Source organism: Mytilus trossulus, chromosome 13 (genome assembly GCF_036588685.1).
Source record: "Mytilus trossulus isolate FHL-02 chromosome 13, PNRI_Mtr1.1.1.hap1, whole genome shotgun sequence".
Classification (NCBI taxonomy): domain Eukaryota; kingdom Metazoa; phylum Mollusca; class Bivalvia; order Mytilida; family Mytilidae; genus Mytilus; species Mytilus trossulus.
This window is the reverse complement of record NC_086385.1, coordinates 43,846,763-43,861,003: the sequence shown is the minus strand read 5'-3', so window position 1 is coordinate 43,861,003 and position 14,241 is coordinate 43,846,763. Positions and strand designations below refer to the sequence as shown.

Genomic DNA, 14,241 nt, shown 5'->3' with positions numbered 1-14,241 from the left:
CTCCTATTACCACGCCCACGTGTTCTGTTAGATTTTGGTGGCATGACTCTATTATTTCCAAGAAATCTACGTATTAATCAGAAATAGAATGAAATGGAACAGGATTTATATGGAACATGATGTTGACGTTATTGCTGCGAGCGTTGTGAGATCGCGATATGAACGTGGTATGATCGTATTATCGTCTTGGTAAGAGCGTGCTATCTGCGCAGTAGAGGCGTGCTAAGATCGTGTTGCAATTGAATAAATCGTAGTACGGTCGTAGTGAGAACGTGATAAGCGTAGAAAGATCGTGCACGTGATAAGTTATATAAATCGTAGTGAGGTCGCAGAATAAGCGTGGTGAGAACGTGGTGTAATCGAAGCGGGTTCGAATTGTAGAAGCGTAATGAAGACGTAGTTGTAACGTGAAAGAAACGAAAATTTAAATTTGTATGCCGCTCTTACGCGACCTCAACGCGATCTGAATTTATTTTAGATCGCAGTGAGCGTGGTGCGATCGTGGTCTATAGCTAGTGGGACTGGGGATTTATAAAGACAAAACGCGTGTCTATCGTATTGAATTATAAAACTGGTACCTTTGATAACCATCTATTCTTAAACCATTATAATGACTTAAATGCGTTTGATTTTGGTCTAGAACATGTTGGCAACATTAATATCCATCTATTCATTCTACATACTGAGATTGGTATGAGTTTGAAAAATTAAATATTGTATTTAAAAGACCAAAACCTTGTACTTGGTTTAAGCCACACTTAACATAAAAGAAGAGGCCAATATCAAAATCTAACCGAGAGATCGAGGATACTTGAACTGATTACAAATTATGAATATATTTGAATTTTATATTTCAATTACACACACAATATAATCTGGAAAGTGATGAATGATTATTAATCCTGACACGTTTTTCCTTATATTGATTATTGATTTAAACATAAAAATGATGCCCATAAAAATCTAAAAATTGATTAATTATACGTAATTTAATTTAATTTGTTTAACGTTTTACTGTATAATATCACAGTTTTTCTTAGTGGTTGGTGGTTCTTGGGGTGTTCCGCGGTGTTCGATGGTGAAAAGACCCACCCAAAATTTAACCAATGACAACTTTTTTTAGTGTAAGGACAATGACATCACCCATAGTCCTTTAGTTTCTAAAAAGTAAATCATTAATATTCTTTATGGGATTCAAGAGTTCTCAGTTGTAAAAACATATATAGGTACCTGGTACCTTTTGTTTAAACATTATTTGTGTGTTTCTTTGTACTATATGTTCTCCCATTTATTTTTCATGTAGTCCTGTCATGATTATATATAAACTCATCATAGATACCAGGACTAAACTTTGTATATACGCCAGACGCGCGTTTCATCTGTCATGAACTGTTGTCATTTTAATGTTATATTTAACATTGCCATAAAAGCAGGAGGTTTGGCATGCCACAAAACCAGGTTCAACCCACCATTTATTTTTTTTAAATGTCCTGTACCAAGTCAGGAAAGTGGCCATTGTTATTTTATAGTTCGTTTCTGTGTGTGTTACATTTTAATGTTGTGTTTCTGTTGTGTCCTTATTCTCCTCTTATTTTGGATGCATTTCCCTCAGTTTTAGTTTGTAACCCGGATTTGTTTTTTCTCTTTGGATTTACCAGATTCAAACAGCGGTATTCTACGGTTGCCTTAATATAGGAGTTCCCTACCCATAATGAGATGTTAACATGTAACAAGTTGGCAGACGAACCTTACCAAAAAATTCTCTCACTGGGGCAAATATTTATAGCTTGCTGTTCAGTGTGAGTCAAGGTTTCTTGTTTTTACCTTCAACATGTATAATGGTATACTTTTACAAATTGTGACTTGGATGGTGAGTTGTCTCAATTGCACTGACACCACATCTTCTTATATCTATTCTATCCACTTGGCTGATCTTATTATTTTCATTAATAACAAACAAGATGCTACATTTTTTACTTTTATTGAAGAACTGAGCACTTGCTTGAATATTTTTTGTTGTTCAACAAAGTCTACAACACAATGAATATTTAATCCATATTTGAAATAAGTGTATCTTAAATTCCTTGTTATAAAAATTATACATGCCATTAGAAATACAAGTACTGTTTTGTTCACTGATTTTACATGTACTAATTTTGCCAAATTGATCATGTTTTTTTTGGCTTTGAGAAAATGAAATATAAGAATCGATTTCTTTTTAAAACCTTTTCACATAACAATTTTGCATTTTTGCTTCTTTTCTTTTTTTATTTACATATTTCATAAACACAACCATTTCTAAATTTCTAAAATGTTTGGTACCATACAGATGAAATAATCGTTTTGAAACCTATTCTTTGGGAATAAAATCCTGAATTGCTATTGAACAATGTTGAACAGTTATTAATTGTAGACATGTAGTAAGAATATTCAATTTGACAAGCAATATATATTTAGATAATAAAGATAAAGAAAAGATACCAGTTGTATATAAAATTGGAACACCTTTTAAGTATATTGCATCTACAGTGTACTACATGTATAAAATACTATGGTTAAAATTTCAACATACATGACATAGGTCTGATCTTATTTATACCAAATTCATTAGACAATCAAAATACTATTTCCAGACCAGTTTTTAAGTAATATGTATACAGTAAGTAAAATGCTTAGCAAATGTAAAATTACGACAATCAAATGTATTCCCTGAAACAAATATGTGTAAGAAAATATAAATAAATCAGTTTCAAGTAAACAATCTCTGTGAATTTTAATATAATTTCTCTTTTAAATTCGTCACTAGCATGTGGTTTCCATCAAATTAAAATCCATGTGAAAGCTCTTCATTTAGTCATTTGTGAATACAAAATTTAGCTTATTTGAAATTTTGCAAACTATATATTTGAAAAAGCATTAGAAGAAACACTCCAGGCCTCAATATATTGTAAAAAAAAATACTGCACATATAAAGTAAGGCTAATAAGCTTTTAAAGAATAAACAGCAAATAAAATAAACGTAACAACCAGAAAGAAAAAGTATTCTTTTGCACCAAATCTGCGTAAAAAGATTAACATTAATAAAACCTTAACAATATGTATAATTATAATGCACATGATATATATCTCTGATTAACACAAAAGAGAAAAAAAGAAATTATGCTCAACATTGTCTTTTTATTCCTATTTAGAAAAAATAAAGCTTCATAAATCGCTTTTTTCAAAATTGCAAAAGTGTCAATATTTTTTCCTGCAAAACAATATCCTTGAATATCATGAATATGAGCACTCATATGAACCAATTAATATCAAAATAAAAAAATTAATGCATAAAATTATTCAAAAATAATAAATGCTCATTCTAAATCCCATATTTCTTCTTAAGATGCAATATTATTAGACAGCTACTTTATTGTTATTTCTAGCTTTTAGAAAAAAACATATCTGGTAAAAATTTAAATATAAGACTTCATACTTAATCCAAAAAAATACAATTAAAGATAAAATGATGAATTATTATTAGTATTACCCCCCAAAATGTTTTTTTTCTTCTTCAAATAATTGAAATTCTGATATCTATATTTGCTAAAAAAAGAGACAGTCTTCAAAGTTTCCCCATCACCATGACAACTTAAATTGTTTTTCTATCAACAAGTGTTCTAATCAAATCCTTAGTACTCAAATCCTTTGTTTTCTATATCTGTTATCATTAATATGTCTCTTCCATTAGTTTTATTTTTGTACGTTCAATATTTGTTTGGTTGATGGATAATCTGAGGTTTCTGATTTGGTCTGTTGTCGTGTGTTGGCAATGGCTTATCATGATACGCCTTCACAGCCTCTGGGGGGAAATCTTTGTCTCCCTGAAATAGTTAAAAAGTAATAATAAATAGAAGTGTTAAAATGTATCAAAAGAAACTACTTTAGAAATCTTTGTCTCCCAGAAATAGTTCAACAGTAATAATATATTATATAACAGTGTTCAAATGTTACAAAACAAGGAACTTTTATTAAGTGATTATATATTTTGCCAGTTTAAATTTCTCAATTTCAAATAAACACAATTTTTTCCAAAATATTTTTGTGTTTTTCCTGAACTTTTCTGATCTTTCTTTTTTTTTCCAATAGTAATTGTTTGATTTTATTAAACTTGATTCTTGAATGAAAGTTAGGTGCATGTTGTCTTATCATGCTTATTAAGTTGTCATGGCTACTCACCTTACTTAAAGCACCAGATATCAATACTGAAGTATGGTGTTTATCAGATTTTGGACCACTGAAAATATAATACAGCCATATACTGATAAATCGTCAACTGTATAAATATTCAATTGATATTTCATCATGTGTTTTTCTATGTTGTGATGTTATATTATTGTTTCAGAAAAAGGGAGAAGGATTGGTAGCATTAAAACATTTAATCCCGCTGCAAATGTTTGCATCTGTCCTAAGTCAAAACTCTGATGTACAGTAGTTGTCGTTTGTTTATGTAATTTATAAGTGTTTCTCTTTTTTTTTATATAGATTAGACAGTTTGTTTTCCCGTTTGAATGGTTTTACACTAATAATTTTGGGGCCCTTTAAAGTTTGTTGTTCGGTGTGAGCCAAAGCTCTGTGTTGAAGGCTGTACATTGACCTATAATAGTTCACTTTTATAAATTGTTATTTGGATGAAGAGTTGTCTCATTGTCACTCATACCACATCTTCCTACATGTATATCTATTAATAATTCATTACAATGGGCATAATAATAGTATTAAAATTCAAGTTTGAGCCTTGTGGGAAGTATCTCCAAACATTGCTTAATGTCTTTTCTCATATCTGTGTCTGCATTTCAACAGAATTCTTTTTAATTTAAAGAATATTTTTGTAAAATTTTATGTAAATGAAAGTGGCCATTGTAATTGGGTTATCGAAGGAGATCATCAACACATGAACAATGTATGATGGAAGCGTTTTCCTTATGTTTGGTCGAGCTTATTTTACTCTGAACACATGTTTGTTCTATTTTCACTATTAACATCAACATTAGTTGGTCTGTGTTATAGATTGAAGTAAACACTCTACATGATTTTATAAAGACTTTGACCAAACTGTTCCTGTTGAAAATATCTATGAATGACAGATAATGAAAATTGCCACAACATGCAAAATGCAAAAAAATAAAAACTGGCTCTCCTTACAATTACACAAGTTGCAAGTTTTAACAAATTCAAAGTTAAACTCCTTCATGAATATATGAATATAGAGCATGCATTCATCAGTCAGGGGCATTACTTAAACAAGTAACAATTAAAATTACCTATACAAGTATGTTGAAAACGAGGCTAATTTAAATATAACTTACATAAGTTATTTTTCTGAATATTATTTTTATAGGTGTCCAAACATACAGATTTAACTAGCTTTAAATAATTTTCACAGTTATCTGGTTATTTTTCCCTTGATATATAATCAAAGCGCGAAAGCGCTGTAAAGGCAGTTAATTACAGGTTGTGTGTATTTCTAGTCCAGTTATATCATTATCTTCCATAGAACAGAGGTGGTTTGTAGAATTAAAGATTTAGAGTTCTTTTGTACCTTAGTTCACCTATACATGTATCTATAGTCTACTGATTACAGTATATTTTCTGTGCCTCGCCATGAAATGCATTTTTAGCCATGGCCTTGTCAGTTTGCTTTAAATTTATGAGTTTGACTGTCCATTTAGTGTCTTTCGTCCCTCTTCTTTAGACATATAAGAACTTTTCCTTTTCAATATAAATAGACTGTTTTTAATTATTGATTGTCTACGCATATTCTATGACTCCCATAAAAAAATAGTTCACAAAGATTGACTAGTCTCTGTACTGTGTGTATAGCAAGAACATCAAGTAACATAATGGTAAATGTACATAGTAACATGTCAACTTTTTTGATGACCATACCTGCCAACTGTCAATATTTGCAGAGTTTTTCCCCCATCGAGCTCGAGGCTCCCAAATGGAAATTTTGTAAGAGCAATTTTGTCGACTATTTAAAGAAAACAATTAATTCAACAATGGCTATAAGCTTGTTAATGCAAGAAGAAGCCAAAAACCACATTAGAATATTTTTGAAGGGAATCCATGACAATCGCCCCATTAGCAAATAGCCCCACTTTTTCACTAACTCGCCCCACTTTAAAAAAAAAACCCTGCCCCAACCTGGATTACCAAATCGCCCCACTTGTGAACTGTGTTATATCCCGTTAATATTACTCCTGCCAACTCGCCCCACCTAATAGAAAACGATAATATCTAGATAAATATATTATTAACCAGGAAGAATTTAGTAATGCCAACTCGCCCCACTTATGTAAAAAGATGTTATCCCATTGTATATAAGTTAAATTCTGTTAATATAACTCTTGCCAACTGGTCCCACCTAATGGAAATCGGTGAAATCTAGATAAATATATTATTAACCAGGATGAATTTAGTAATGCCAACTCGCCCCACGTATGGAAAAAGATGTTATCCCATTGAATATAAGTTCAATTCCTTATATTGCATTATGATACAATTAACAGGTTTCTTTTCAATTGTTATGCAAATAACTAAGCTTCAAACTTACATTTATTCTTCAGTATATATCAATAATAGTAATTAAATTAATTTTCGGTATGTTTGTATTCTGTGTAGATTAGTTTTCATTAAAGTGGTGCGAGTTTTTATTTTGAATTATATATATATATATATATTAACCTAAAAATTACCGTTTTTTTATAAGTAGGGCGAGTTGGCAGGAGTAATATTAAACAGGGTTCTCGCTAAGGCGAGTCCATGAGTCCTGGACTCAACAAAATCTGTCTGGACTCACCATTTTCAAAACTGGTGAGTCCACAAATACATCAATATTGAAATATTTTGTATAAACTGAACACAGTTACCATGACTCACCGTGGCCAAAAATGACGAGTCCCTGGACTCGCCTTCAAAAATCCTTAGTGAGAACCCTGATTTAAAATGATTTAACCAATTTCACATGTGGGGCGAGTTGGCAGGAGTAATATTAAACATTATTTAACCAATTTCACATGTGGGGTGATTTGATAAATCAGTTTGTGGTGTTTTTTTAAAAAGTGGGCCGATTAGCCAGTGGGGCGACTTGTCCTGCTTCCATTTGAAGGCCCCCTTGAAGGTTTTGTATGACTATATGAACCATCTTTCACGTAAAACACCCATGTGCATTTTGAAAAGTTGGCAGATATGTTTCTTACTCCAGGCAAAATCTACCGGTATGAATGAAAAAGAAGTTTTCAATTAAGGCTCTGTGGCCATAACAGCTGTCTCATTAGCATTTTAACCACTTCCCATATTTGCAATTAAAACAATAGAAGAAAATTATTCAACGCAAAAACAAAACTTACTTGTAAATATGAAATTCTCTTTACGGTATGAGTTTTTCTCCTTGTTTGAGATTGTACAGTAGTACCTGTAACTGCTTATACCTATTTCTTATTCACTTTTGCTTGATAAACTCACTAAATATCATATACATTGTACCACATCTCCTTATTTTTATATGCATTCCAATAACATGAACAATTGTAATTCAATTCTATATACCAAAGCAAAATGAACTGCACCACTTTCATTCAATAGTATGCATCTTTTGGCAAAATACAAGACTTTGTTCTTAGATGACACAATTAATATAATATATATTTATTGATAAAATAAAATTTGGTATACAACTCTTTAACGGTATAAAAAAAAGCACAGCTGTGTCATAAATTGTGAAATTTGTGCTGAAAACATAGACATTGATGGTATTTGAGTAATTCCATATGTGAAGCTCAACATTAGCTCATCAGTTGGTGGTGGACAGTTATAGTTCCTTTCTGCAGGCTAGGATGAATGACTTTTCAGGAAAACCAATTTCACAAATCAAAACTTTCCTCTAGCATGTCTAGATTTCTCCTACAATATTCATCCAGTTTAGTTCTTTTGTTTTAATTGGACACCGTCCTGATTTTTAATTTTGCAAACCATTCAGTCTCTTGCTTGCAAATGGTGCATGAAAATAGGATGGGTATGGCAGTAGACAAGTCTCTTTAAAGTGGGTTTGTGCCCTGAAAAAAAGTTTCATAACTTAAGTTTAATTGAAACTTGTGCAACACATATACCTAAATAACTATATAACATAGAAGAGAGCATCATTCGTGTCCATGTTTTGTTCCTGTTTACATTGTCATTGATATTTTTTCAGAAAGCCTGAGGCATAGCTCATGAATTCCTGTCATTAGACATTACATCCTAAATTAACATAATTACTGCTAGAATGATTATCAGTATGATATACATACACTATCATTGTACAGCCCAAGTCTTCAGTATATATAATTGTTGCATTCATTCACTCCTGTGTTCAGTCGTTCAAAAATTTCTAAACATCAACAAATGAACTTTAATAACAACAAGAAAACACTAGAAAAGATACGTACATACAACCCGCGTTTAAGTGTATTTGAAAGAGAAATAAATCTGGTTAAATGATGTAAAAAGGAGAAATATATCTGGTTAAACGATGTATAAAGGAGGAAATATTGTAGATATTGCATAACGATGCGTTCTACCTAATAGCACGTGGATATGTGTTTACATATTTAGACTTGACCCAGTATGACCCGTACCTTGTAGGTCACCGCCGTCGTTTAAACACTTGACTACAGTCGTGTATAAGCTAGACAATAAAAAGCTTAAGCCTGTACTATTTGTGTGAAGTAAATGTGTTTGTTCTGTACATTTAAATTGTTTTACCTGATAGCAAGAACGTATATCTATCCGTTTCCTTCTCAATTCACTTTGTCAAATTCTTAGAGCTTCTTCAAAACATACGTATTACTGCGCCGGAAGTGAAAAAAATATGAGAAATCCTCGTAAAATAATGCTATTTTCAATTTTGTGGAATCCACTTTGTTATATTAATTATACAAAGATAAAAAAAGTTACGATTAATTATGAATTTGCATATCATTATACGGAACGTTTATGGACTATTTATTAAGTCGGTCATTTTGGCGGTAAATCATGTACACATACACACGTAGATTGGCTGGTACCCGATTGTAATGTTACACATCAAATATATCAAATAGCTAATACCCGGAACGTAGTACCGGAAACCAGGATAATACGTAGATAACATACATAACTAATACCGAAATTGAAAACGCTTTACGGTTTCTCGTTCATAAACCGAATTCCGCTTTGAATTATAGAAGATGCAATATTAATCATGTTCAGTCGACTTTTCATTATTATATCAACGTCTGAACTAATTAAAGAATCTTTAGATGTCAGATAACACTTGAAATTGACCCGACCTCTTTCCACACGGAATATACAACTATTGATAGTTTGTAGTCAGGTTGACTGCTTATAATGCAAAATACACACTTATAACAAGTTCTATAAAACGAACAATACACACTGATCGTTTCTTTAGTCCCCAATGTAAATGAAAGAAACAAAAACCATATCATACCATAAAAAGAAGAGGAGAAATTCGAACATTTCCGGATCTATTTCTGGCCAAAAGACCCCCAGCATGGATTGCGTATGAAAAGATGAACCTCATGACTTAAAAGTCAGGCCTTAAAGCACTGCCTTTAAAAACTAATTCTTCAGAAACACTAATTAACTTTCCGACGCACTTATCTTTCATACTAACGCTTCCGGGTCAAAGATTGGTCACTTGGGACTATTAAATTATCATTTTCCTCTAAAATCTTGAAGGTAGACTGATATAAATAGATAGATACTTGTGAATTAATAAAGACCTGCAGTTATTTATAATTTGTAACCTAAACCAATTACATATGTGCCTTAGATAGGTGTAATTGCTATTTTTTTCAAAAATGTTTAAAATAACTTATTCAAGTTATATTTTTGTCATTATTTTCAAAGTAACCCTTTATCTCTATATTCCTCTCAAATCTGATAAATTCTTTATTTTATGATATAAAATGTTGTTTAAAATCATGAAAACTACATTTAGTCTATGTTTCTATTGAAAATTAAAATAACTCTATTAAGTAATTTTATCATTTTTAAAATAAAAAAATACTTATATAAGTAATTAAAAAAAATAACTTGTAGAATGACACAAAATCTGTGATATAATTTTAGGCAGTGGCTATTTGACCGGCACCGGCTAAATAGCAAATTTGCTATTTGACCGGCACCGGCAAAATAGCAAATTTGCTATTTAGCCGGCACTGAATGAAACTGTTCATTGATGTGATTAGTCATGTTAGTACAGAATAAATAAGCTTATATAATTAAAAATGATTTATCACAATATCAAGCATTAAAAATACACTGAGTACAGTCAATTTTGTTTTATTGAAGATGTTCATAAATAAATAATTTATAACTTTATAATATTAATTAAAAGCATGAAAACACATTTGTATATATACATATTTAAATATTTTTTTTTCCTAAATATTTATAAAAAAATTGATGCCAAAATCTGTGTAGAATCTATGGTTTAAATATCCTGCCATGCTATAAAAATAACAGTCGGAAACCAGGTTGAAATAGAACAAAAGAATCGAAGCTCTTTATCGAAAAATTCTAATTTTGTGTGTGTGATAACTAGGGTTTATAGTCTTCAACCACTTATAAAATCTAGTCTGCCCTTCCACGTAATATTTAATTAGAATTTTTTTAAATATTTATGATTTTTAGAAAATTTCATCTGACAACCGACCAGACAATAGTTTTAAGTTGAATCAATGCAGACAAAATCATTAACTGATGCTCATTAGCTAGTTGATACATTTGTCTTTTGAAATATAACTGACATATAAGGATCGTATTGGTGCAATGTGGATAAATTTATCGGTTTCCAAGAGCAAAATTGGTAGCGCGTCATCGCTACAATAGCTTACATTTCTACGATTGTGAAAATGAACTGGCGTAATGGGGAGATAATTTTGACGAAATAGGATCCTGACTGATAATGTTATGTGAAATTACGTACATCTCAAAAAAGACAATATAAAAAGTTGTTTGCTATGAATTTCAAAAGGACACATGCACATGATTTACATCTGCAATTGTTACAAAACCAATTATTTGCCTTTGAAAGTAGTTTTAATCTAGCACAAGATAAATGTTGCCACTCCAAACAGGAACTACATATTACAATGGCTTCCTTTAGATCTGCATCATAGGGTTCTTTTATTTCTCATTATGAACACTCTTAATAGCTTCCCATGCATCTTTTTGATTACATCAATGTTTACAATTGAGTCCAAACAAGAGGCAGTTAAAAGTTCAGGTCTTGCTTCAACTTGTTCCTCGGTTATTAAAATGTTGTTATTAGCAGCATTTTTTTTTTTCTAAATCGCTTCCAACAAACCAGTCTAATAAAAGAAATCCGATTTCTTTGGAACTTTTCTTATGAAATGGTCCACAATTGATTTTTCATGTACTCTTTTTTGGAAGACTGATGACAGTTTTTTTGTAGTTGTCCATATAATTTCTCTATCATCACTCTCTTTCTTCGCCAATTTTACTTCAGACCCTAGTGAAAACTGTTTCATGATATGTGTCCAAGCATATGGTGTCACCAACTCTTGATATTTATATTCAGGTGAATCATTCGAAAATGCTGAAACAGTCCTCTTTTGAAATAAACCACTTGTTTTGAGGTCTCGTTCTGTTCGCAAAGAATTTAAGGCAATCAGAAAATGTAATGTTTATACAAATGTGTTTTCATGCTTTTAATTAATATTATAAAGTTATAAATTATTTATTTATGAACATCTTCAATAAAAAAAAAATTGTACTCCCGTGTATTTTTAATGCTTGATATTGTGATAAAATGATTTTAAATTATCATAAAGCTTATTTATTCTTTACTAATCACATCAATAAACAGTTTTATTCAGTGCCGGCTAAATAGCAAATTTGCTATTTTGCCGATGCCGGTCAAATAGCAAATTTGCTATTTAGCCGGTGCCGGTCAAATAGCCACTGCCATAATTTTATTTTCTCAATAATTCTGATGCATGAGCATCTGGAATTGAATCCCATAGACCAAACAGTCTTCAGTACAGAAAATCACTAATTTTGTGTTTCAAATGTGAAATCAAATAAACATATGACAGACATAAATCCTCATCATGCTTATCTAGAAAACCCTTCAGAATACAGACCCATCTCCAAACTCCTCTATTTCTTCTTTTGTTGGAGGGGGTGTGGCACCTTCAACTTTTTCATTCTTCTGGTGGGTAACAACTCTCATGCCACCTACTTTCACTGTAAAAAAGAAGTCACTTATTATACATTTATTTACTTCTATTACATTGATCATGTTGACTTAATGTAGACTACTTGGCATGTTTAAAAATTCAGTGAACACAAGGTGATTGTCAAAACCCACTGTCATGACTGTTGATGATTGTTGAGTGATTCACTGTGAGTCATTATACATGTTAGATTGATAAAAGGGATAAAACTAATATGTCTAGGTATTATTCTCTGAAAACTGACAGAATTAACTAATACATACAGCATTGTACACGGCTTTCAACAGAATTTGAAGTGGCTTGCCAAAAATTGAAGTAGCTCACTAAGCTGGCAATTACCTAGTCCAAATAATTATGACGTCTTGAAAGGCTATTATATTTTTTTTCTTTGACGCCTTCGATGTAAGGTGTCAAAGAAAAAATTATAATAGCCTTTCAAGACGTCAAAATTATTTGGACTACCAATTACCATGATTACATGTAATGTGTCTGATTTTGTAAGTAAATTAAACAAATTTTTGTTGTTTAAACCATTAAAATAAAAAAAATTATCTTTATATGATCATAACCAGGCGGTTAAATATGAAATATCTGCCGATTTTCACTGGCAACAGGCTTCTATTGAAAGCACTGCACATTGAATAAAAGAATATATAAAGATAGCGAGTCAGTGGATCATTTATACATCAATGATCAATGACAATAATAATCTTAAGAAAAATGTGCAGATTATGTGTGCGGCTTGATTTATTGACCATCCTGCATACATACCTGCCAATTGTCACTATTTGTGGGGGATTTCCCCCATGAAGGCTCCAAAAACATAATTTTGAAAGATCAATTTTGTCCATAGTTTTTAACAAAATAATTAATTTTAAAATGGTCATAGGCTTGTTAAAGTAAGGAGAAGCCAAAAAAACAACTTTTAAATGTTTTTGAAGGCCCCATTGAAGGTCTTGTAGGACTACAATAGCCATCTTGCACGTAAAACCCCCATGGGTATTTTGAAAAGTTGGCAGGTATGAGGTATGTCATGTATGTGCATACAACAATAATTTTTCCATTGTGGCATCAAATATTTGGTATTATGACATCAAAATTTTATCTGGAACCTTTGTGATGTCCAGTAATGTTGGATAAATAGCAATAAGGTGTATTATCCCTTTTTTACAAAATTTTTCTTCGATCTTCATGATCTTGCAGACTGATAATTTCCTTTCTCTGTGGAGTCAAGTGATACATGTATGCAGAGTTATTGCCAGAACCTAACGAAATTGACAGTCTCATACTAATAATAGGTGAAATATCGATAAAAAGATCATTATTGGTCATCTCAACACATTGCTTTTCTCAATTTGTCTGTACCCCGCTCAAGAGAGAAAATCAAACCTTGTGACATGTGTGATGATCAACCATAATCTAAATGTGACTAAAATATAGAATTCTAATGCCTGACTTTAATAGAACACAATACTTTATTAGTTCTTTTTTAATTATTCTTTCAGTTTTGCATTTATTCAGGTTTCACTAAGAGTAAACACTGTAAATAAATAAATGTTGCCATGCTGAACAGCTGTTTGTTTGCTGAGAGCATTTTGAAATGGGTTTTATTGAATACAAATGATGTAATCTTATATCCCAGTTTATACCTGCAGGTGCATGACCACCCTTCAGTTCTGCATCTTGACTAGCGTCTGACATTTTTCTACTTTTGAGAAAAAAGTGTATGCGAAGTATCAATACAAAAGCGTGCAATATATGGCCTTGACCTTTGTTTACGTGGTTCAGCTTATGGCACGCAAAACATGCCACTAATCAATGCTTATTTTTGGTTATAACGAAGGTAAAGATATTCTGGTTTAGTAGGAATTTTACTGCTCATATTTATTCTTTCATATTTTCCAAAAAAAATCTGTTTTTTTTTCTCTCGACATGATAAGTTTCATATTAGTTA

The 14,241-nt window shown here is 31.4% G+C and overlaps 1 protein-coding gene across 1 annotated transcript; it reads right to left on the bottom strand.

The window, feature by feature from the left end:
- Positions 1 to 1,965: 1,965 nt before the first annotated feature.
- Positions 1,966 to 14,117, bottom strand: LOC134695323 (death-associated protein 1-like). The gene is made up of 4 exons (XM_063556547.1): positions 13,937 to 14,117; positions 12,195 to 12,297; positions 4,219 to 4,276; positions 1,966 to 3,863 (listed from the first exon to the last, which is right to left on the bottom strand). Exons 1-4 carry the CDS (start codon positions 13,986 to 13,988, stop codon positions 3,747 to 3,749), a joined length of 330 nt encoding a protein of 109 aa, XP_063412617.1. The 5' UTR covers positions 13,989 to 14,117; the 3' UTR covers positions 1,966 to 3,746.
- Between the last annotated feature and the right edge of the window lie 124 nt (positions 14,118 to 14,241).